General features: G+C 37.2%; 1 protein-coding gene across 1 annotated transcript; it reads right to left on the bottom strand.

Annotated features, from left to right (window-relative positions):
* Positions 1 to 1,309: 1,309 nt before the first annotated feature.
* Positions 1,310 to 24,582, bottom strand: DDX46 (DEAD-box helicase 46). The gene is made up of 23 exons (XM_027468160.3): positions 24,421 to 24,582; positions 22,389 to 22,577; positions 21,963 to 22,103; positions 19,931 to 20,048; positions 18,811 to 18,976; positions 18,369 to 18,520; positions 17,942 to 18,055; positions 17,124 to 17,289; positions 16,501 to 16,621; positions 15,983 to 16,158; positions 15,406 to 15,527; positions 14,667 to 14,745; positions 12,758 to 12,840; positions 11,846 to 12,010; positions 11,367 to 11,529; positions 10,214 to 10,407; positions 9,487 to 9,624; positions 8,676 to 8,825; positions 7,828 to 8,025; positions 7,000 to 7,218; positions 4,799 to 4,943; positions 4,038 to 4,111; positions 1,310 to 3,316 (listed from the first exon to the last, which is right to left on the bottom strand). Exons 1-23 carry the CDS (start codon positions 24,435 to 24,437, stop codon positions 3,269 to 3,271), a joined length of 3,138 nt encoding a protein of 1,045 aa, XP_027323961.1. The 5' UTR covers positions 24,438 to 24,582; the 3' UTR covers positions 1,310 to 3,268.
* Positions 24,583 to 24,683: the final 101 nt, after the last annotated feature.

Below are 24,683 nucleotides of genomic sequence, written 5' to 3'. Positions count from 1 at the left end.
CAATTGTTTCCACTGTAGCTAAAAATATCAAAACAAATCTTCTTGTCCAGTATTGTATAAACATTTTACAAAATGTACATTTTTGGGACAAATTTGAGTGCAGCTGGGTGCCTTTTATCTTTACATTTCTAAGTTGTTCTCCGCCTCTGCTCCCCCCGTGCAACCACAGTTAGCTGGAGCCAGAATTTCTTCTGCAAACGCCTGAGCTCTAAGAACACGAACTTGTTTAAGCCAAGACCATATTTGGAAGAGATCTGGGTCAAGAAAAATAATCAAAAGGAAAGTGCATTCCTTGGGCATCACGTGAGGTCAGCACGCGCGCACACATCCCGCTCGCAGGATCAGAAGCAGCGAAGGGACCGCGCACGACGCTCACAAATAACTCACCGCGAGAAGACTTGTGGCAAGGGCTGGTTTTGCACCAGCACTCACATGCTGAGAACCACCTCCACATATCACTTAAAGGGCATTCAGGCTGACTTAGAAAATGCTGTAAAAGAGGTGCACAGCAACAGAGCACCAAGAGCCTGAGCCCATGGCAGAAATTTTAAACTAACTCTGAGAGCTCCACAGGCCACATTCCCAGATACACGTTCCTGTTTCTTTAACCCTGTTCTACTGAAGTAACAGCAGTTTCTCATAGGCAAAAACCCATTCATGACCCAAAATCAAATTATTTCTTTCATTTACCCACCCAAAATACTGTTCCCTGTTTACTGAAGCACTGGCTAACCTACAAAGCCAGGACCATATCACCTTGGGCAGGTGACAGAACAAACTCTGCCCGTACATATATATATATTAAGAAATACATAAAATACAGCACCCCTCTGCTCTTCCAACAACTGGTGACAGGAATCTGTCCAGGGCCACTTCCCTGGAAAACAGCGAAATGGCAATGTTTCTAAAGCTCTCATCTATATTCCTGGACGCACATGGAAAGATAAATAAAATATAAAAATGTAACATTTTTTTTTAGTACTTAAAATTCTCTCTTCTCCCAATTTTCATTCTCATTTGTTTTCACTATTTTTTTCCTTGTGTACTTGTTAATTTGGGAGTTTCTTTCTCCTGGCTTTTGGCTTTTGTTTTCATGTATTCAAACACCTTTACTGCAACTTTTTCACAGCAGCAGCTCATTAACTGAGTCTGATATGCATCTTCTTGTATTTCTAGCAGAAAATGACAAGTGATAGTTACTATACATTCTTTCTACTCCAAAAAGTGTAAGGCTAGCTCATAGAAAAATGCAGAAGCAAGATAAGAGCATAAACCAAAAGTTATTCATAAAGACAGTTTCTGAAAAATATACATTGAAATTATTTTTATTTTTGCTGGAATTTAAAAAACATAGGAATATTGACATTGCATTTAAAAACCCCAGGAAGATAAAGATTACACATTGTTTCATCTCTGAAATCCAACAGTGCAAAGCTGGAAATCATAAGAATGTCTCCATCATGCCTTTTGTTTTTTTTTTAGGAGATACCAATATATATATATGAACATTTTGAAACAAGATTTTAAAAGAAATGTCAGACTGTCCAAACTTGAAAGTGCTCTTCACTACATACATCAATATCTGTCGCTCTTCTGGGGGGATGCTGTCAAAAAGACAATTCACCAAACTAGTTGTATGAAACATATCAAAACCCACTTTTTAACAGAAGGAAAACTGATGGATTTAAAGGGAACCACAGATTTTTACCTTAGAGATTCCTGTTTGAAATTTTGAAATACATTATTGTGTGTGCTTCTCTTTGTCGAACTTAAGGACTTATTTGTATTAACATTGTCAAGTACTACATTAGGGGTGTTTTTATCCTCAATGCGTACTGCTAATTTGGTACAATCATTACTTTCCTGTACTGAAAGTAAGATACACTCACGCTAGAATAACCGACAGTTGTATGCAAACAGAAATGGCCATTTAAATTACATGAAGTTTGGAAACAGAAGTTCTAAATTTACACAGTTATGATGCAGGTTGGCTGATTTGTCTTCACCAGGGGTAAAGCAGTATATACATGGCTATTTTAAAATGACACATTTCTTCTCAATGTGTCAGGTAAGAAAAGCTTTCTACAAAAGTCCTTTTGAAAGTCATCATCTCGAAAGTCTTGCAGCTGCCAGAATAAGACGATTCAAATTGCTACTGCTTATGCTCCAGGTAAGTAGACACATGAAAGTTAAAAGAGCAAGGAAGTCTCCATCATGACTACTAATGGTTATGGGGATGAGACCTCAAAAAGAAAGGTCTTGCCTGTCCCAGTAACGTGGTAGCTTATTGACTGCAGTGATAGTCAGTATCTGTGGAATTGACTCAGAAATAGTTATCAATTTTTACTTAAAGCCATGTCCTAACAGTAATAAAGACAACAACCCTGGGGACAATCACGTTAAATGTATATATAAGAACACTATAAAAAGTGACAAAGTCCTATATTCATTACAAAAGAGGTTTTCATTTTTTTTTTTTCTATTTCTTTTTGAACTAAACAGGCTTTCATTCTTATGTCAGAGAATGAAGAAAAAATTCAAATCCTAAAATTCTGATGTTTAGAAAAGATGTGGAAATTATTTTCATACTAAAAAACATTTCACTTTACAAAAAAAAAAAAAAAAGGAAAAAAGAAAACAAAAGCAAAGAGTTATTCTATTACCTGGATGAGAAAGACAAAACGGGAGCTGAAAGGGATGAGTAGATCTTAAAACCAGACCTCAAGTATTTCTGGATAAAATTCTCTACTCTGATCACTGCAAGACTCTCTGACCTTAGAGGTACATTTGTACAGGGAATGAATGTGTGTGGAACCAGCCAGAGAGATGCTAAGGATCAGGAGAAAATCCTGCCTTTATTTTGGTGCTTTACCATTATTCCAGTATAAACTGATATGGTACAAATCATCCCCACAATATGAAGCAGGTACATTCTAGCAATTTCCAACACAAATCCCAATATTGTTTAATTTACTTAACAGTATAGTCTGTCAGGAAAATTAAAATCTGTTTTATTTTATATTCTTCATGGTGTAAAGTATATACTGCACTTTTAAATTAAATCATGCTCTGCCCAAACTGGTCTGCTTTAAGACTGATAACCTTAGTGGAGAGAATTAAGATGTCTCAGCAAGTAACAATTTTCTGTTAAAAAATGTCCGCAAGACAAAATAAAAAAAATCTTAATTTACAATAAGCAGTGTAAACAGCAAAAACAACAGAAGCCACAAGTTTCACACACCAGCCACCAGCAGATAACTCCAAATACTCATAGCACTTTGTATCTTCCTTTGTTGGTTGGTTGGTATGAATTTTGCTGCAAATAAAGGAGAGGATAAATCACAGTTAAAACGGATGCATGAATTGCAAGAAAACCCCACTAATAATAAATTCCCATTGCTAAGGAACTGCTTATTTAAATGTAATCTCCTTCTTTAGAAGACATCATTAGGCAGAGGCCAACAAATTTGAGAAAAAAGGCATCTTAAGAGGAAAAAGCCAAAAAGACACTGTTCTGCATCTAATGTAGTATTACTGAAGGTTATTTCAAGAGGAAGCCAAGGTGTCTTCAACCAGAGAACTCAGAAAAACTGTTTCTCAAGGCAGTTTCTTTTATGTAAACAAAGTTGAACGCAGCTGATTTTTAGCTGGGTATACTGTAGGGCTATGGCAAAACAAATCTCTCAAGACATATGAAGTATTAAAATTCTCTGAAGGATTCTCCCCCCCCCACTGCGTGACTGCACTGAAATTAGGAAATTAATTAGGAGCTGACTATTTATTTAAGGGGTATTCAGTCAAAAATCTCTGTTAATGTGTTATCTCCATCTGCTGGCTGGATAATAGCCGTATGCCTAGTTGATTGAACAAAGCAATATATTTTCTGGGCTGTTCAAGGAAACAGTTTTTTTAGATCTACAGGTTCAAGTCCCTGGTATTAATAAAAACGTATGTCTGAATGCCAGCATTTGTTGAAATTAATTTCATAAAGCACAAGTTAAGGCACCTTCACTCTGCATCCTGAGTATTTCACTTACCAATCTAATAAGCTCCTCTTTTATAAGTCGTGTGATTTCTGCCTTTGCTTTCTGTACAGCCAGTTCATTGGCACCTGAAGGAAAAAGAACAAAAAATCTTAGATTTTCTATCTGTGAAACCTATGGAATAAACAATGCTGACTATTTTCACAAACACTGTAGAACAAGCCAAATGTCCACAAGCATTTACTGAAGAACACCCTAGTATTGCATAGACTGCCACAGGTAACAGCAGTTTGTTTTAAGGAAAATACTTAAAACAGATGTTTGTAAATTACAATGTTCAGAAATACCTAAGTGTTTTTTTTTTGTTTTTGTTTTTTAAGAAAGAATCTGTTCAATCATCACAAAGTCAAGCAAAGCTAACTTGTTGTTGATGTAACTTCTTATACCTTTAACAGCCATAACCCATAAAATCCCATTTTCTTCCTTATTTCACACGAGCACAGACAACATCTTTGTGCTTATGCTGATTGCTTTTTTCCTTTTCTTTTTCTCCTCCAAAATGATTCCGTAACTGTTTATTGTTGTTCTGGGGCAGGTCAGTGTTCTCGGGAGCAGCATGTCTGTGCTCCCCATGGATCATTTGCCAAAGTGAATGGAGACAAATGAGCATTTCCTTAGTAATTATATTTATTTGCAAAGTAACTACAGTGGGTCTGTAACTCAATATCCAAACACTATGACTTTAGAGATTCCACATCTGATTACAAAACCAGAGTAGCATCTTTAACTGAAATATTTAAAGAAAGAACACTTACTTTCTATAGCTAAATAAATCTTTCGCTCTCCTTCCTTGGGTTCTTTGCCTGGAGGGAAATAAGTTCCTCTGATTGTAATAGCAGCTTCAGAATATTCACTGATTCTCTGTAGTGCTTCTTTGGAGGTAACTTTCCATCTGGCAGTCTGCAAGGTAAAGGATACAGGAGAATCAAGAAGGAGAAAGGCAGCACACAAAGCAGCAATCCAAAGGTTAGTTGACATTTTAGACAAACAAGAACATTGCACTGTGAAAATTGATCAGGGCATTCTACTTTAAAAATAACTGGCTAAAATTTCAACCTACATTTTTATTCAAGGATATTTAACAAAACCTGCCTCTTATGTCAGCAAAATAAAGTTACTGAAGGAGAAAAAGAGAATGGATGCACAGTACCACCGAAACAAGAACCCTAAAGACCTTCCATTTCACTACACTGGAAGTTTAAAAACTGTAATTTTTTCTCGTGATTTCCTGAAACAGCACTCAAATATTTTATTCAGCACTTTTTGCACATGAATAGACTTCAAGGGCAAACATATACTGGGTACTTCCATTTAATAATGCTATTTACTTCTACACAGTTCATTGGTTGAAGACAAAAATTAAGTGAACCTTAAAATCTCTGTAACTAGAGAATAAACACTGTCACTTGTTTTTCAGGACCTTGTAAAACTGTCATGAATCTTCTCTAAAATATCCTCAAAAATCCTTCCATGTGATAAATGCATCCGATTCATTTAGACTATGAAATTATTAGAAAATAAGTAATAAGATTGCTGTAAGAGATAGACCAAGATGTTTTGTTTTTCATATGTAACTCCTGGTGAGCTCTGGCATTCAAAGGTGAAGACCTTAGGACAAGACTGGAGAAGCTCCAACCGTGTTCATGCGAAGGCAAAGCTACTTCTGGCAAGAGGAACAACCTCCATCTGGACTGTTCCTCAGTTCTGGTAGGCTGAGCATACATGTATCCGACCTTAAACAACCACTTTCCCAGAAGCCAGCTTTGAACTATGACCTAAAAAGTCAAGTTGTACGTCCCTGGATCAAAACTTTGCCGGTTACATATTCTCTCGACAGGAAGAATCACATCAGCATTAACCTCACTGCAAGAAATGACTGCACCCATAATCAGCAAGGCTACACTGTGCACATGTAATGGTACTGAATGGTGGCGTAGCACTGCTATAAGAAACAGCTTATGAAATCAGCTATCATTCTTGCTTTAGGTACCTTTAGGAGATTATTTTATCTTACATTATTTATCTCTGTCGTCTCAGACCTGCATGTATATGCATATGCTGTAAGATGAGTCCCTCTCCCAAAAGGCTTATAAAGATTTTCCAGGGACGTAATCGGCAGCGATGATTCACCCCGATGAACTGCCCTTTTTACATGACTGTTTCAGAGGAGGTGTTACAAAACATTACAGAAGAAAAAGAGGACCTGGAAAGAGGTGTTTTTCCAGGTGTAGCTCTACAAAAAAAATCTGAAGATCTAGGATTTGTTTATTTGCAGAAAGAAATACGCAGAAACCAAAACCCCTGTCTAGCTGTGATGGGTAGGCAATGTTCTGTACCTAGCAAGCCTACCTTGGAAGGGTTAGGAAGTAAAATATCCTCAGCACATATTATCAAATCTAGAACATGTTCTATGAATGAGCAGCTTAGAATAAGAATTAAGAGCATTTTTGAGAAGAAAGGTTAACAAATTGGTAACACAACAGCTTGATTAAAAAGGCAAAGTGTTTTTTTTTTGTTTTGTTTTTTTTTAAACCTCAGAGGTAAATACAAGCAATTTGTGCTTGGCACTGGGGAGCAGAAATCCTCAGAGTAACAGATGAGGCAGACTAGAGCAGCAATATTCCAAATGGCAAAAATGTTCGGTTAACCAAAAAGCAAGGAGCAGTACTGGAGTCACAGCAGAATGGCCTTTCAAATAAATAGAATTCTAGATAGCAAAGATCTGGATATGGGACAAGTCAGTGGCAGAGGGTCAAAAGATTTTTGTATGGTAAGGAATGGAACATGTCCAAAGCATTGTTTATCTATAACCGAGAAGTAACCACAGATGCAGTACGTTTGTCTAGATCCAATAAGAAATAGAAACAAAACATTTTATTGGAATAACACCACAGTCTAACTTGTATTTGTTAAACAACAGTCGTTCACATTTGATTATAGCAAAATAGTTACTTGCCTGTGGAAAGTCATTGATCTCTAATTCTTCTTCATATCTCTTGAAAGATTCATTTTGTCCTCCATCCTGTTTCTCTTCCTCCTGCTTCTCTATAGGTACATAATTCAGCTTAGCATTTATTTTTTCAGCCAGTTGCTCTGCAATGGTCTTGGCAGATACAGTAGGAGCTTGAATTGTGCCTCCTCTCAGGATAGCATTTGTTGCCTGCTGCATCACATCCTGTAAAAAACAACCAACCAATCAAAACCAAAACAAACAAAAAAAGCAGGTCCATGATGGAAAAAAAAGAGAGCCAAAAGAAGTCTTATATAAGCCAACACTGGTTTCATTAAAACTTTTTAGTTATTAAAAACATCCACATAATAAACACATATTCAAAATTCCCCGTTTTTTCTTTTCCTTTTCTCAAAATCTAACCCTCACATCTGCACGCAGAAGATCTGACCGGTCTTTTGAACCCTCAGTTCAAAATACCTTTGGACATTCCACACCACATTAACCTAAGTCCAAACCATGTATTACATGGTTCAGCAGAGAAAGATATTCTGCAACTTTGCTAAAGCTGACAAAACCTAATTAATTACTGATAAAATTACACAATTAACTTTTTGCCAGGGCAAACTAAGCATTTCGAATTCTATATTAAATTAGCTCAATTACAAATCCTACAACTTGTTATGGAATTAGCCCAGTACAAATGTGCTAATTAACACAGTATTATATTAAAAGTGAAGAAACGCTACATAAAGCTACATCCACAAAACAAACTGAACACAATCTAAACAACATTTAAATAAACAAATAAAAGTTGTTCTGTAAAGATGTTACCTTAAAGTGGAAGGGGACAAATACTTGTGCCTCTGCTCCGAGATTCTTCTGGGCGTTGATTCTCAAAGCCAATCTTTTAGCAATTTCCAATTTCTCTGCATTACCAGCTGATGGTGTAGGAGCATTCGATGATCCTGGCGTGCCCATGTCTTTTACTCTTTTCTTTGAATTGAACATGCTTTCAATTTGTTCATCAATCTAAAGAAAATAACAACTATTAGATCACTACATTTATCATTAAATTATCTTATCATCTTAAAGATGGTGAGCAATAAGGTGCAACTAGTTTACATCCTTTTGAAGAAATAAATCTTGTATAAATGATAGAAGCATGCCCAGAACTACAAATCGACAATCAGAACAGATGATCAGGAAAAGGTCTGACCACAGTATTTACTTTCAAGTTCATGAAAAGGAGTGTAACAAATATTAAGACAGAGACCTAGAACAGATTTAGAAATAGTAAAAGGCTACTATGAATTTCTTTAAAATGCTACAAGTAGAAAAAGTTTATAATTGAGGGCAATTACTCCATTTAATCCATGCAAGATTAATATTACAAGGAAAAGAACTTTCTGTAACATGTATACAACTATATATATACACACACACACTATTTTAAGTATAAAATACCAGTCAGAAACAGACTTTCAAGAACTTGCAATGAATCTTTTCTACGAAAGAATACCTATGGATCTACTCATGGAATTTTAACTTGTTAAATCAGCAGCGCAGGACATGGAGTAACAAAAAACCATGCATTCTGCAACATATTACATAATCTACCAGAAAATAAAAACAACACATGAATATATTGGAAATCCTTAATACAAACTTCAGGTACTTACATCAACAGCTGTATCTTCATCATCTGAGTCTTGCAAGCCAAGAGCTGCTTTCTGTAGCTTCTTTCTTTCATTAGCCAAAGCCTGTTCTGTTTCATCAAATTTAAAACCTTTGCCAGAGAATCCACTGCTTTTTTTAATCAGCTTTCCCTCCTAAAAACAAAAACAGTGCATTTTTACATATAAACAAAACTTTTAAAATCTACTTCCAACAGTCATGAAATAACTATGGAAATATACAAATAATTTAAGTAATTTATTTAACAAAGCAAACCCTAGGGTGTCTAGAAAGCTCTTCCAATTTTAAGTACTGTATTTTACAATGAAGTGCAATAAGAAATGCTGTGTTGAGTCATCAGATAGAAACAGTACACTACGGGGATTTTGTCTAAGTATACATTTTAAATGTTTTTCAAATGCAGTAAAAAAAAAGATCTGTTCTTATATTGGAAAAAATCTGAAGTTACACTTTTCAGCATAAACAACAACGTCCAGTTGCAAGGGCTCTAGAAATAGCAATACACATTCTATGAAAGCTTCAGTATCTGGTATGTGTATTTTGATAAAAGCCAAAGCACCCCTTGAACAGTAGGCGTTTCCATACCAGATGACAATATTTAAATTCTCAAGAACAGTCTTGTAAATGACAGTCAAGATCCTAATCTTGAGAACACTTCTATGCTCACCAAGGCATATATCTGTTCCCAATGAACTCCGGGAGATGACTCATGTACGTACACAGTGTACAACTGGACCCACGTGCGTATGCACTAAATCCAGAGCAAAGCCAACTACAGAAGAAAGGATTACTTACAGCCTTCTGCTGGTCTTTGAAGTCAGCCCAGAGCTTCTCCAAATCAGTAGGAATTGGATTCCCAGACAATTCCAAAGCCTTAATGATATCACCAGCATATCGTGCCTGATCCTCAGTAATGAACGTATATGCAAATCCCTAGTCAAAATTAATTTAAAAGATGGTAAAGACAAACCTTTAAAGAAACCTTAAGTTTACTGTAACACTTCTGCACAGGTTCTGCTGTTCAGGTCAATAAAAGTAACTGGGATACTCATGTATGTTTTTTTTTTTTAATTTTTATTTATTTATTTCTAATGGGAATGTAGAATGAATAATGTGATTTCCCAGGAAGCTGATACGGATGTAATGAGCCACAGATGGCAGTAACTGAAGCTTTTCCTTTCAATCTTGTCATGGTTGGAAGTTTGGAAAGTAGAATTTTATAAACTTAGTAGGGCTTATTTCCAACAGTGAGAAACACCAAACTTTCAGCCACAAATGAAATGTAAAAGAACATCCATTTATCAGACAAAAATTCAAGTTCCAACTTCCACAGTGCCAAAATTCAGAACATATTTTACACATCATCTCTCAAAAACCTTTAGAGGCACTCTAGAAGAAAATCCTTTTCCCACCAACAACATAAAATGCTCCCTCTGTAGCTACCCCTTGGAACGCCTTTATCGAGCAATAAATAAGGTAAATTTTTCAGTAATACCCAAAACAGGCAACTGATTATACTTACTTTATTGCCAGCTCGTCCAGTTCGGCCTGCTCGGTGCACATAATCTTCATAATGGTTGGGACAACTATAATTGACCACCAGCATCAACTGTTTTACGTCCAAGCCCCTCGCTGCTACAGATGTGGCCACTAGAAGTTTGCAAGTTCCATTCTTGAAATCATTAATTATGCTGTCCCTGTCGTACTGATCAATACCTACAAGAAACCAGACAAAACAGTTGCTTATAGAGCTCTGCTCTTTATTAATTTTTATTAATTACCTTCTGACTTTGAGTCAAAAGATTTTGTACACAGGTCAAAACACCCTCCAACTTCAAACAACCCAGAGCCCATGCCAAGAACATTTCAATACACTTACTCCCAGGCATCATAAATTATCCAGAATAATAAACCTCTCAGTCTGCTATGCACAGTAATGAAACCTTTAGCTTTTCCACTACAAAAAGATGTTTTACCATACTAAGATTTTCAAGTTTCTTTAATAAGATTTTCTATTTGACTTATGTTCAATTCAGTCCTCATCTAGAGGCTTTGTCTGTTCTCTGAAGACAATGGAAATCTCAGAAGAATGAGGATATTTTTCCCTCTTCCACCACTGCACTACACAAACAGCGGTTTTGTACTTACCGGTGACTGTATTTTCAAGAACTCTCTATTATATAAAAATTTAAAATACTCTGTGATGGACAATATTCTAAAGAGATATCCTCTTCTTAGTAAGAAACTACTTCCATTATATTATTTCTTGATGGCAGAAACGTGAAACAATAGCTGCTATTATTGTGGAACATCAAAAAAAAGCTAACATAATACTTTCCAAAACTGGTATTCACTGCTCTACAGTATTACGTAGCTAGGAATATTCCCTAAGAGGTGTTACCATTCAGTTCACAACCCCATTGCACAGAGACAAGATTGGGCATCTGTGACACCTCACATGGAACAGTAATTACAGAAAACTATGATGTCTATTTCAAATTAAGCAGCAAATATCTTTCCCAATTACAAAGCAAAAGCTGCTTATGAAGAAATATTCTAATCTGGAATACAGGAACCAAGCAAAACATTCCTATAGAAATTCCTAGAGAAAAACTACAGAATACCAATTTTCGAGTTTGGAGTTCTTAATTTAAGGCCTTAGGATCGCAGATTACCTCCATGAAGAGACAAGCAGGGATAAGAAGCTCTCATTAAATCTTTTAACAACCCATCAGCATGTTCTTGTTTGTCTACAAATATGATAACAGATCCTTTCTCCTGATAGTGTCCCAGTAACTCTAATAACTTTAAAAACTTGTTCTCCTCTTCTATGACAATCTGAAAAAACAAACAAACAAACAAAAAAATTAAACACACTCAGGGTACATAGAATAAAAAATAAAAATTGGGAATAGGAGATGGCTTTTTCATGCTGCTTCTGTAGCTAGTGGTAAAACTGCTGCTCAGCTACAAAATCAAGTAAAGAAAAAAAAGTGATCACACTGCATTTTCACATTAAGCTATGTTTTCTTTCTGAGTTAATGTTTAATAAACTCACTGAAGATCTAAAAATAAAAGCTCCCTTTACATTCGGTACTGCTGGAAATGTTTTGTAAGCAAAGGAAGATAAGCAAGGCGTATGTGTGATACTTACAACATGCTGCTCCACATCAGAACAGACAACGCTTCTGCCTCCAACCTGCACTTCTATAGGTTTACTTAGGATTCTCCGAGCTAATGCCTCCATGGCTCTGGGAAAAGTAGCAGAGAACATGACAGTCTGACGGTCAGGCCTGACGTTGTCTACAATGCGCATAACCTGGTTTAAAAGAACATTTCCTGTTAATACCCAAGTGCTGTAACTGAACTTCATACACATACCGAGCTGTCTTCCTTCAAGTTGGGTGGTATCTGTATCATACAGAATACAGAACATTTGTTTACAGATTTCCTCTTGGGACTTAGGTGATAGCATTGCAAGACAGGGAAACCTTGCTGAAGTCAACAGGAAATTGAGTGGTAATATGCAACCCCACAGCAGCCCAACAAAAATCCAAAGATTTGCAGCAGAAATCCTATAGCTCAGGAGACAAAATAAAGGATTTTTCCTAATTTTGGAGGACAATATGGCCTGAAGGTAACTGAAAGAACCCTGGATGTCCAAAGCTGCAAGAAAGTATTGTTTCTGTCACTGATATTTTAAACATTTCATTCCTGTCTCCTGCAGGATGTTGCCAGGAGGCATGACAAAGTTTATTAGTAGGCTACAACTACTACTATGACACCTACATCAAGGAATTACAAAGGGCCACAGATATCCAAAACAAGCATGTAAAAAAAAAAAAAAGTATATTATAACATATTTTTTCTCTAATAACGGATTTATCAAAACCACAACATGTGAGGATAACAAAATTTAAAGAGTCAGTTTAAACTGTCATCCACATACAGCACATGTCATTGAATGGTTACTGGCAGTCTAATAATAACATAGCACAGATTCTTGCAAAATCCTTTAAGTGAGAAATAACACACTGTGGCAGTATCAGGCATGTCGTTAAGTTACCTGAGGCTCAAAACCCATGTCAAACATTCTGTCTGCTTCATCAAGGACAACGTACGTGACTCTGCGGAGATTTGTCACCCGACCTGTGAAAGGAGAGGAAAAAACACATGGGAAACAAAATCAAAAGGAAATCTAGTTTCCCTCAGGAATATATATATATTTTAAAAGTTATATATTCTCACTATCTTCTATCAAACACATTAATTACTTTAAAAAAATTCACTAAAAGTGAATTTTAATGTTCTCATTTTAATCTCAATAAACATTCTGGGAAAAGTGTAAGTATGCACTAGGCCCTTTATTTTGTCAAACTCTTCTCTTGCATACCATCATAGGGCCAGAAGAACCTGTAAAATTCAGAAAACAGCCCTCGCCAAAACACATCATAAAACTAAGACTGAGATGAAGCAAGGAGCCACATCAGCCATTATCTGACAGCGCCACCTAGAAAAAAACATATTAGAGATTACAGCGCATGTGTGGAAGGCAAAGTCCAGTGCTAACTGTTGCAGCCTCAGAAAAATTCCTTTTACACATATAATCTGTAATGCTTCCTTGGAGCTAGAAGTATCTATTTGAGGGTAATCACACTAATTCTAGTTAACTGCTAATAATATGCATAAAACAGAGTAAGCAGTCTTTTCAAAATGAATATAGAATGACTAAAACCTACCCAGTATCACTATTAAATTGGAAAACAAGAACCACCCCAAACTCTGGGACAGCTGGAAACAAAATTGTTGTAGTATATCTGTGAATACTTCCAAAGGATGACGGACAGGATAATTAACACCCTTCCCAAACAAAACAGCTAACAAGTTCCCTTTCATCAGAAGGATTTAACTCAAGGATTTAAGAATCATATACTTAAAAGATACAAATACATGAACATACTCAGTTCCAAACAACTGTATACTGACACTGTCGAGTGCTCTCGTAATGGAGCATAATTTTCACATTTTCGACAACCAAGACTCAGACTTGTGCCTGTCAACTACAGCAGAATTTGGTCCTTTCAGCTCCAGCAAATTGTAGCTGAATCTTCAAATTATTCTGGGGGGTGATTTAGCGCTGCCTCTTTTTTTTAATAAAAGGTATGGAATTCACACTTAAGTAACAAAATAAATATTTCTTAAAATCTACATATCTATTTAACACCTTAACACTTTCATCCCCAAATAATAACTTGGTAAATTTACTTGGGAACAGCATTAATGTACCTACCTTTGACGATTTAAGTCTTGGAAGCCCAGTTCTATATCTCTTGAAGGTACTTTTTCCACAGAAGTTAAATAATGTCAACAGTTTAGTAGAGGTTTTGATGTGGAATAATTTAATAATAAAACTTTATCTAGCAAGCATGCAATGGTTACACTAGGACAAAACCTCTTAAAGCTGCAGTGTCTCAGTTTAAATCAACCTGAGTATTTGATGTAAGGTCAGTTTTACAGTTATTTAGGGAGGGCTTTTTGTCAGGTGCTTTTTTTTTTTTTCCATTTTAAATCAACAGATAAAGGCAGTCACTCTTCAAGTAAAAGCAAGTAACTGCTGAGCTACACTAAGAATTGTGATGGATCAACAGGCAGACACAGTAAGCAACTGTTACATAACCTTTCTCTAAACGACTTGCAAATTAGAAAATTTGAGACTACATTTTATGTTTAACTCTCATAAACATTCTCAGAAACTCTTCAAGAATGCAATGTTTCCTGTCCTCCCCCAAAAAGTCAAACCAATATATGATTAAACCTGTTACTAATGTTATATATTCTCAGAAGCTAGATAGTGCAGCCTGAAGAGATATAAGAAAATTCCATAAGACCATTTATCAAAATACATGATCTTCTGAATTTGTTAGAATTACACAACAAATAAAAAAAATCTCCATAGTTAAAGGTTTTCTACTCACCATTGTTAGCTGCTAACATGTCAATCATACGTCCAGGTGTGCAAACAATAATTTCAGCACCTCTTTTGAGTTCAGCTATCTGGTTTTAAAACACAGTAGAATTAATTTAACAAACTATTAGTAAAAAAAAAAAAAAACAAAACACAAAATACCGTAACTTTACAAAAATGAAAGTTACACACATTTGCAGTTACTTTCATAAGCAATTCATATTAGTAAAACAGCCATATTTAAAAGATTTTACTCAGCAATTTAAATCTTTGGAACATTATACTTTCTAAAAGAGTAACCTCTGAAAAACTAAGTTACTACCACTTGAAGTAGTTACAGTGAAGGCATGGCTTCTGTACAGTTAAGGGCCTGTATGGAATGTCACGTTACATCGGGACAAATGATGTATTCACAAATGTAAATACACCATGTTCCAACACATGTAGTCATGTAAGTACAAATCCTGTAGCTTCCATAAATGTGGGGTGGAAAAATACCCTGGAAATTAATCTCCAAATGGTGCTAACATGTAATATTTGATAACAAATTTGCTAACAAAGCAAATTTAACAGTTTCTGGTTCTTGTTTGAGATAACTCTTGAGGAGAACTGTAGTAGAAATAGAGCTTCTGAATCAATTTCGAACTAATTATCGATTAGTTATAACTAACTGTTAGTTATCACAAACAGTTTAATTGTTTAACGAATAATATCCAAGAGTTATTTGTCAAGGTATGTCATTTGAATACCTGTTCACTGATTCCTGTTCCTCCATAAACACAGACAACTCGAAGTCCAAGGGTCTTTGAGAACTTCTTACACTCCTTGGTAATCTGCAAAGCCAACTCACGAGTAGGTGTCATGATGACAGCTGAAATACAAAGCATTTTCATCATACGTTGTAATATAAGAGGTGATGTTATTTATACAGTAAAAGTTAATCTTCAGTAATGAAGTATAAGCACCTCTGAGAAGTATGTGCAACTTACTACACAATTTACTTTTTTTTTCTTTAAAAAAAAAAAAAGAAATTTCAAGAAAGAGAGCTAGGAAAGTACGAGGATGGGTATAAAAGGTATCAAAGTTTTAAAATCAAAGGAATAAAGGTCTCCCTTCCAGATATATGGATACGCAAGTACTCTTGAAATAACATTAAAATAGCATGGTGACCACAAACAAGAATAAATTCATTAACTAATGCTGCTCACTGACAGATGACAGTCAGTTAGTATTCCTCCCTATAAGCAGGAGAACAGAAGACCCCTCTCAAGTGTATGCTTGAGCTTATTTATTTAAATACCCATTTTGAAAATAAAAGCTCTGTACCTATGGGACCTTCTCCTTCTTCTAAAGCTCTCTGATCCATAATATGCCTGAACATGGGCAGCAGAAATGCAATTGTTTTTCCACTTCCTGTTTTGGCAATGCCAATCAAGTCGCGACCATTCATAATCGCTGGGATAGCCTGGCTCTGAATGGGCGTGGGCTTTTCATAGCCGTGCCTTAAAGAAAGGAGAAAAAGAAAAAAAATATTATAAGGACAACATAGGATTTGACAGGCATGAAACACAGTCATGCTAGAAATTTTCTTATTCATATTTATATGTATGTATCGGTGTCACTCAAAAAACACCTTAAAGCTGAGGAGCACTAACATTACATAGGAATTACAAAAGGAATGTTTCTCAGTATTAAACCATTATGAACTATTCTGATGATCATATACATAGCATCTACAGACATCGACATGCTGCTTTATGCAATTAAAAAGGGTTTTCTCCCAAACGTATGACAAAACACTGAACAAAATCAAGTATGACATGATTTGAAATTTTCTTGCTTACTTTTTGAGAGCAGTGAGAATTTTCATGGAAATACCACACTGTACCCAGGTTTTTATTGGTTTGGGGCAGCCTTTTCCCTTGACTGTTATTCCCTCCATCTCCAGTCGGTACACATTCACCTCTGAAACAGAGTTTGCACTACAATGAAATTTCATTTCTTGACATTTCTCTACTACCTTGATCTATATATTCTTGATCTGTTCCTGAACATTAAATACTTCTTTTATCTGCACCAGAAAAAAGGTTTTTAGCTTGCTACACATAAATATAGAACGTAGGTGGAGAGAACTCAGGTACATTCTTCAAAGTCTCATATATGATTATATGAGGTTATCAGTAATAGTGATCTGATTTTTTTTTCCATACCAAGTTGCTTAAAAGTACTTCCCCCTCACCTCCAAATTCTCTTCCAAATTATTCCAAAATCATAAAATAATTAGAATCATAGAATCATTTAGGTTGGAAAAGACCTCTACGATCATCTGGTCCAAAAGTCTTCAGTGTACAGTATTTTTTTTTTGCTTTCTTCAAAACAACTCTACATTCAAACAGAATGTGCTTTTTTCTTGCACTTCAAAATCTGCAAACATTCTTTTCTTTAACAGTACCTAAGGTGTTCTTACCTTCTTGAGTCATTTTAGCAAGTTCAGGTACTTCAACATAGAAGTTTTTCCTGAAGGGCTCATATTCTATCTTTCCATGATCCACTGGTTCTAGAAGCTTTCTCTGCTTGGTCTGATAGCCAGTTAGGGCAGTCTGAAGATCAACTTCCTCCTCTTCTGAGGAATACTGTATAAATTATAATTACCGTGTAAGCTATTATGTCTTATTATTAATACATAACATATTAAATAGTATTATTAAGTCTTCTGAGATGCTTTTTAATTTATATAGAAACTTTACTCAGAAGCAATAATTATGCCTTATTCCCTCAGACCAGACACTGAAAACCTAAGCCCTTCAGGCCTCACCATACATAACCCCATTAAGGACTCAACATTCCTGATCTCCTGAAAGCATTTTACGAATACAGTTTGGGTATGAAAGAGTAATTCTGAGTAAGTTCAGGTACAATCACTGAGCAAGATGGCTCTGTGAAAATCCCAGAGCACTGTTCCGTAAAATTCAATATTCATGCTGATCTGCTGCTGTGAAAAATGCAAATAATTGCACACTGTATACTCTAGAGGGACAGCTACCAGTTCGCTGAACCCACATCCAGAGAGGGCAGCTGACATTTATGCACTTGTAACAACTCTTCCTACTACAGGCACATTTGCTATTTACAGCCACTGTGTAACCATGGTTCTGCAAATTAAATAAGCAAATTCCTAGCTTGTAGCAGATGGAAAAATCCCAGGACTATCCTCATTCTCATGCCTCTTATAAAAGGTATGTTTATAATTTCTTTCACAATAGAAATACAAGACACTTCCATTACCTCCATTGCATCTTGGTCATTCTCCATGAGCTCCCCTTTTTTCTTTTCTGTCTCTACAGCTGCCTTTTTGGTTGTCACCACGGTTACTACTTTGGTAACAGTTGGTCCAGTTTTCTGCAAAAACAGGTGAGAGAAATTATTGAATGCATTACATAATGCAATGTACTTCTGAATGCATTATGCTGTTGTGTTTTTTTTGTGTGTTTTTTTTTTTTTTTTTTTTTTTTTTTTACATCCTCCAGTAAAATTTGATCAGGATAATGATCCTACTTATTAAGAATACCATGAAATTCACATTAAGGCAGTCACTAAATACATCCTATTTCTTGCTTTTTTGCATTCACCTTTTTTTCAAAACCATTTTCATATGAAAACACAAAACTAATTTTAAAAGACAAAGTTAAAAAATCTTACTATTTGATTTTACCTTTTCACTTCCACCTCCACCTTTCACACTTCTCATATTGAATTTCTTGACTTCTTCTTTTACTTCTTCCATATAAGCATCCAAAGGATCTAACTCTTCATCTTCAACCTCATTGCCTTCTTTTTCTCCTTCTGCGGTTTCCTCTTCATCATCTAATATCAGAAAGATGGGAATAAGAGAGGAGAAGTGTTCACATGTGTTCCATTATTACTCTGTCCAAGTAACTACAGTCCACTTTTATTACTGTATCATTTTTCCTCCTTAAAATCTCTCCAGTTTGTTATCTCAATTGTATCTTAAACTATTTGAAGCGATGACAAGATTTAGGCTGTGCTATTCTGTATTTCACATTATGAAAAGTCATTAAATGCTTTAAAGATAACATAATAAGCTATTATTAGGAACAAAAGTGTTTTAAATGTTATATATAAAAATTAAATACCATCATCATCTTCCAAACTCCATTTCTTTCCCTGTTTCATCTCTTCAATTTCTTTTTTCAGTTCTCCAATGTTTTCCATAGCCTTTTTGCGTTGTTCTTCCCTCCATTTCTCCACTCTTTCTTTTCGTTTTCTCATTTCTTCTTCCAGTTTGTTCTGATCAAAATTCTAAGAAAAACAACACACCAAATTGTGAAAATTAATGGCCACTGGCATTAGTCTATGCTTTTTTAGACAAACTCTCTCTTCAAACACATTTAACTGAGCATGCAGTAGATCACTGGACATACACAGACCTATCACAACATGAGTAAATAAAAACTACTAACAACTCTAACACTTTCGAGTAAGAAATTCATTTAACTTTTTTTTTTTTTCCCCACAGTAGCAGCTGGTATACAATGTTAAAAGTAAGAATGAATTAAACAATATTCCCTAATGAATTAAGCTTTCTTCTTTTTTTCTAGACCAAGATATTATATTCCAATGAGTTTCAATTCATTTTAGCCATTTACGCACACAAGACTAAAGAATTATCATGTTGTCCTCTACTTCCAAAAGTCCTCCTATGACAAAAAAAACACATTATTGATTTATGCATGGGGAGCCCTTGCTGACAGTGCAGTCACTATTAACAAAGCAGCGTTACTAATGACAAGCTGTTTTGGAAGAGTTAGCGAAAACAGCTGTTTGGGGAATTCTTCATCTAGGCACATCTTTTCACGATATGGAATAAGACAAAGCATGCTTCCTTCCCCCTTTGTTCTTTGATTCCTGCCTGGTTCCAGATGCCAAAAGATTTTTCAGCTTCCCTACTGACATCTAATAGATTAAAAAGGAAAGATCCTTCACACACAACTGTGGCTTGTGGTCTGAGCAATGTGGAACCTTGCACTGAGAAGAATGTTTCTAATGGCAAGAACTAGAAGCATACCCTGTGACTGAAGTCTGTGTTACTGAAGAGGGTACTCTTTCATTCAGCGTGAATTGTGTCCAACTCTAGGAATACTTTTTCTTTTGTTAATGCAGTAATTAATCTATGTTAATGTAGCAGTTAATCTATGGCTAGCTTAATTCTTGGTTTATAAACTTAAAATATAGAATTTGGAAAAAAGCTTCTACCTCAGTGGCCACAGTAGATGCAGTAGCATCTTTATCCTTCTCTTCTTCTTTGTCTTCTTTCTCTTTCTTCTTTTCTTTGGAAACTTCCACACCTTCTGTCTTTTCTTTAGATCTTGATCTGAAAGGTAAGAACAAGGATTTCTTAGAATATTCCAGCTTTTCTCGGGGGAGAATAGATGTGCCAGACAGAGACAAAACTGTGAACACAGTTACATTTTCAAACATCTTACAAAGCACTCTTTGTTTCTCAGAGCCTTCCTGTTTCATGGAAGCAGGTTCTATAACTGCCAGAAATGCACAATGTATTGCAATCCACTGATTCACATGCTTTGGTTCTGTTCTCATTTCTTTACAGGACGAAGTTACAGACTTCATTTCCAGAACACTTACTGCTGATACTCTAGAGGTTCCGCAGCATAAACACTCCTTGAAGACAGCAGTTCATATGAGATGCTAAAAAATTCCTGTTTGTTCTATTTCTAGAGAAAGGTAAAGTAATCCAGCTCCTTGCCATGGAAATTTGAACATTCCCCTGTTCTGTACTGGCTGAAAGTCAAAAGAACACCTCTCCCTGGGAAAAGGTACCTACAGAACTCAAACTAATGTGCAGATTTGCATTTCACACAAAACCCATTTATCACAGACTTTACTCTCCTAATGTACCTCCTATTAAAAAGAAATAGTTGTATGTGAACCAAACTCCTGCTAACCCATAACAGTAAATGTAAAATTCACTTTAGCCTATTAAATCTCATTAAACTTTCTTCACAGTCCACTGGACAATTCTAATGCAAACCATATGCTCATTCCAAGAGACTGTCATTCTAGCTTCTCACAATTTCTGGACTGTTGTCAACCTACTCAGTCTTTATATGGACTGCTGTTACAACTTCTGGACCTTCCACTCATTTTACAGTATACCTGTTGTAATTATGTCTGAAAATCCACTCAAGCACATTTAAAAGAACATGACCTGTAGTTAAATTTTTACACATTTCTGAAGTCAATATCTAGAAGAGTAGAAGTTTCAATTCTTGGCTAAGTCTATTTACTAGACAGTTTATCTGACTGTAAACCCCTAAGACTAGTACCTGTCCAATCCTTATCACTAAGCACACCCACAGAATTCAACAGCAGGTAAGAAACAGTCGGTGGCTTTGCCAAAGCAGACTTCTCGACCTTCTCTGAAGTGTAACACTATACGCTTTACTTTTCCACACAAATATCATTTAAAAAGGCAGATTCCAAACTTCACTGGCTTATATTCTTAAAAACACCTTTTATGTAAAGAGAGATGAAACACTGAGCTCAGATACCATCAGTGGCACTAAAAAGAGCTTAGAAGTTCCTGCTACAAATGTCACCACAATGTCGTTTATAGATCCCCTGCTGCTACCCTATCCAGTATTTTTAAAAGCCCTGCTTTTATCTGAGAGAAAATGATAGAGCTTATCTCTGAGAACTCTGCACTCAAGCACATCTGGTAACTAAAACTTACTGTTCTCCAACAATTTACACGTCTAAAGACAGGCTTCAATTTAATGTCTCTCATAGACAGCACCTGTATTTCACTAATTTGCTCATACATGCTGAGACACAAACTGTTCCTTATTGATACTAGAACCTGGGAAAACAATGCAGCACTACAAAATTTCAGAATGAGATTCAGTTTTAACTTTGAAGTTAACAACTGCCTTCTACTCCCCACCCACGTGCCACAACTTCAGTCTTAAATTAACGCTTGGATCTTCTTCTTTTATAGAACCGTTCTCACAACAAAGTGTATTAGAAATAATAAATACATACACACATTAGTATTTGCACACCTTGAAGTAAGAAATCTAAAAATATTTGATGCATCAAAGCACATTAAGTGATAGGAAAAGATCATAACTGTACATTCATCGAATATTCTCCTTGTTCTACAAAGCAAAGCTTTTGGTAGTTTTGCCTGAGGATTCCTTCCATTATACCAATAGTTTTGCAGTACTTTGTCACTGTGATATGGACTGTAATTCAAGAACACAAATACCTGTTTTCTGTTTTCCTGTTCTTGCTTGGGCTGGGGGATCGAGACCGTCTACCTCTACTTCTGCTTCTAGAGCGCCTTCGCTCTCGGCTGCGGGATCTTCTTCTCTCCCGACTTCGTTCCCTCTCTCTACTTCTCGAACGTCTGCCCCAGAACAAAATTGTATTTATTTAGCATGTGATCATAACACAATTTTAGCCTGCTATTGATGAACCCTTGTAAAAGGAATCCAACAATCATCAAGACCACAAAGAGCTAACAAAGTCTAGCACCAAGACATCATCTAACAAGCAAAAACATTAAGCACAGTAAAATCTATCATGGACTACAACAAAGTAAATAACTTTGATTTGATTTGATTGAGGAAGAACGTCAGTGTTCAGATGACAGAATTTTTTATGTGCTGTGACTGGAATTTGTAACTCCTACCTTTGACGCTTCCTGTCACGCGATCGAGATCTTCTCTTGTCCCTGCTGCGTGACCTCTCACGTCTGCGCTCCCGATCTCTGCTCCTAGAGCGTCTGTCTTCACCACGTTTTCCCCTTTTGTCAGAGGGAGAACGACTTCGAGACCGGCTGCCAGAGCGTCCCCGTGACGCGGAGCGCTTCCGATAATGCCTGCATTGCAAATTTATGAAAAAAAGAAAAAAAAGATGAAAACGAGCTCGAGAATAACTTTCAGTGAAAGGACATGTTTGTCAGATTTGGATGGACAGGACAAAAAGAATTATTTACTACAATTTGTTGGACTCACTAAACTCCTAAACGTTTATAATCTTGCAAAACTGATTAATATACATATACTCCTTACGATGCTGAAACCAGAAGAATTAAATGGTCATATTTTTGTTTTATTGTTGCCGTGCAAAAAGAAGTACCTCAAGAGAACACTAGAACATCAAGAACAATTCCTGTTTTAGGAAATCCACAGATTGCTATTACATTTAGGGAAAGACCAAGTCTTTTTGAAACTATCTCACAAAATCTGCTGAACACTTAACAATTTTTGTTGCTTTTTCTATAATTTTCATTCAGGAACACTATGTAAATTGTGCCTCTGTTCAGTGGAAGATCTGTCAAACAGCAATTAAAGAAACATAAAACCACAAGCATATATGATACAGCAGTGGTCAATGCTGACATCAAAAGAAATTCCCTACTGCCATCAAACATCACAAAACATTTAAGCAGCTAGCAAGGCCTCAGAGGTGTGTGATGGAGATGGGAGACTTTCTCCCCTCACTAATGCTCCCTTACCCCAGCCAAACTGTGGGAGAGGGTAGGGGTAGGAATTTTCCCAGAGACTTTTCACCTGAGTGTACAAGTTGCAGAGGGACCTCCGCTATGACCATATCGTCTTTTCCAATTCCTGACTGTCAGTCACAGTGCCAGAATCATTCCTTTGTTCATCCTCCTGCAGCCCAGGGACCACAGACCCTACAAGCTCCCTACAAACCTAGTAGCTGGGCTTGGGAAGCAAGAAGAGGCAGAGAAAGCAACTTTTGGAAGGCATAAATTAGATTAGAAAATTAATACAAGTTTAAGACCACTTTTTACATTACTTGTTGGTTCCATGATCCAGGTCACAACCCCAAAAAAGACATAAACTTGCAGAAGGGGTTGGTGCTCCTGGGGATGAGACATGAGAGCAGGGCCAGCAGGAGCCACATGTACAAGGCTCTCATTCCTCAGAGACTTGTGGCCTGCTTTGACCGACGTGTTTACATGCTGTCTGTAAACAGTTCCGTTTGTTATGACCACGGAGCCCGATTAAAACTGGACGCGTTTTGGGGAGAGAAGCCGTGCTGTGAGGAGCGGGGTCCTGCCAGCTCAGGCGCCAGCAGCTGGAGCTCAGCCCCCAGGGGATTTTGCAGCCCAAGTCCCTAACGGCTGGGCTAGGTGGCTTGAAACCAATTTAGGGATATCAGTGAGGGTTCCCAGCTCTTCACTGAGTCACCAATTTAAGCCCAAGCCGCTTTTTAAAACCCGAACTTATGTTGCCCCTCTCGGGGTATGAATCCGGGAAGCTGTTACGGCGCAGGGACGGCTGCACACAGGAGCACAAAACACGCGCTGTTACGGTTCCTAACGCCGTTTTAGCATTAAAATCCGCTGGTTCGGTTAAAGCAGAGGGCACTAACACATGCCACGACAGCAGAAGCGAATTAAGGAGCTGGTTTCGAGCCGGAGGGGGGCGAACTGCCCCGACCCCGGCAGCAGAGGCCCGACCCCGCGCCGCGCGGCCACCCGCTGAGGGGGAACAAAAGGCACGCGTTTTTACACAAACTCGGCAAAAATAAAACCTATGAGGCAAAATACAGCCCGCCGGGACACCACACCACCGTTACTCTGCGTTAGAGCAAACGGGGGGCTCGGGGCTTTTCTCCCGCAGCCCCTGCCCTCAGGGGGCCCCGCTCGGCCCTGCCCGGCCCCGGCCCCTTTGTTTCCCCGCTGCCCTCACCTGGACTCGCGGCCCATGGCGGCGGCTGACGAGGACGAGGACGAGGAGGAGGAGGATGAAGAGGAGGAGGAGGAAGAAGAGCAGGAGGCGGTGCAGGCCCTGCGCTAGGCGGCCATTCGGCGCCCCGGGCCGAGGCAGGGGGGAAGCGGCCCCTGCCCCTTCCTGCCCGCTGCCGCGCTCTGCCGGCCGGAGGGCGCAGCGCCGGGCACCGCGGAGGGGACGAAAAATAAGAAAATAGAAGGAAATGGCAGCAAAAAAGCCGG

Source organism: Anas platyrhynchos, chromosome 14 (genome assembly GCF_047663525.1).
Source record: "Anas platyrhynchos isolate ZD024472 breed Pekin duck chromosome 14, IASCAAS_PekinDuck_T2T, whole genome shotgun sequence".
Taxonomy (NCBI): Eukaryota; Metazoa; Chordata; class Aves; order Anseriformes; family Anatidae; genus Anas; species Anas platyrhynchos.
This window is presented reverse-complemented; position numbering and strand designations above follow the sequence as displayed.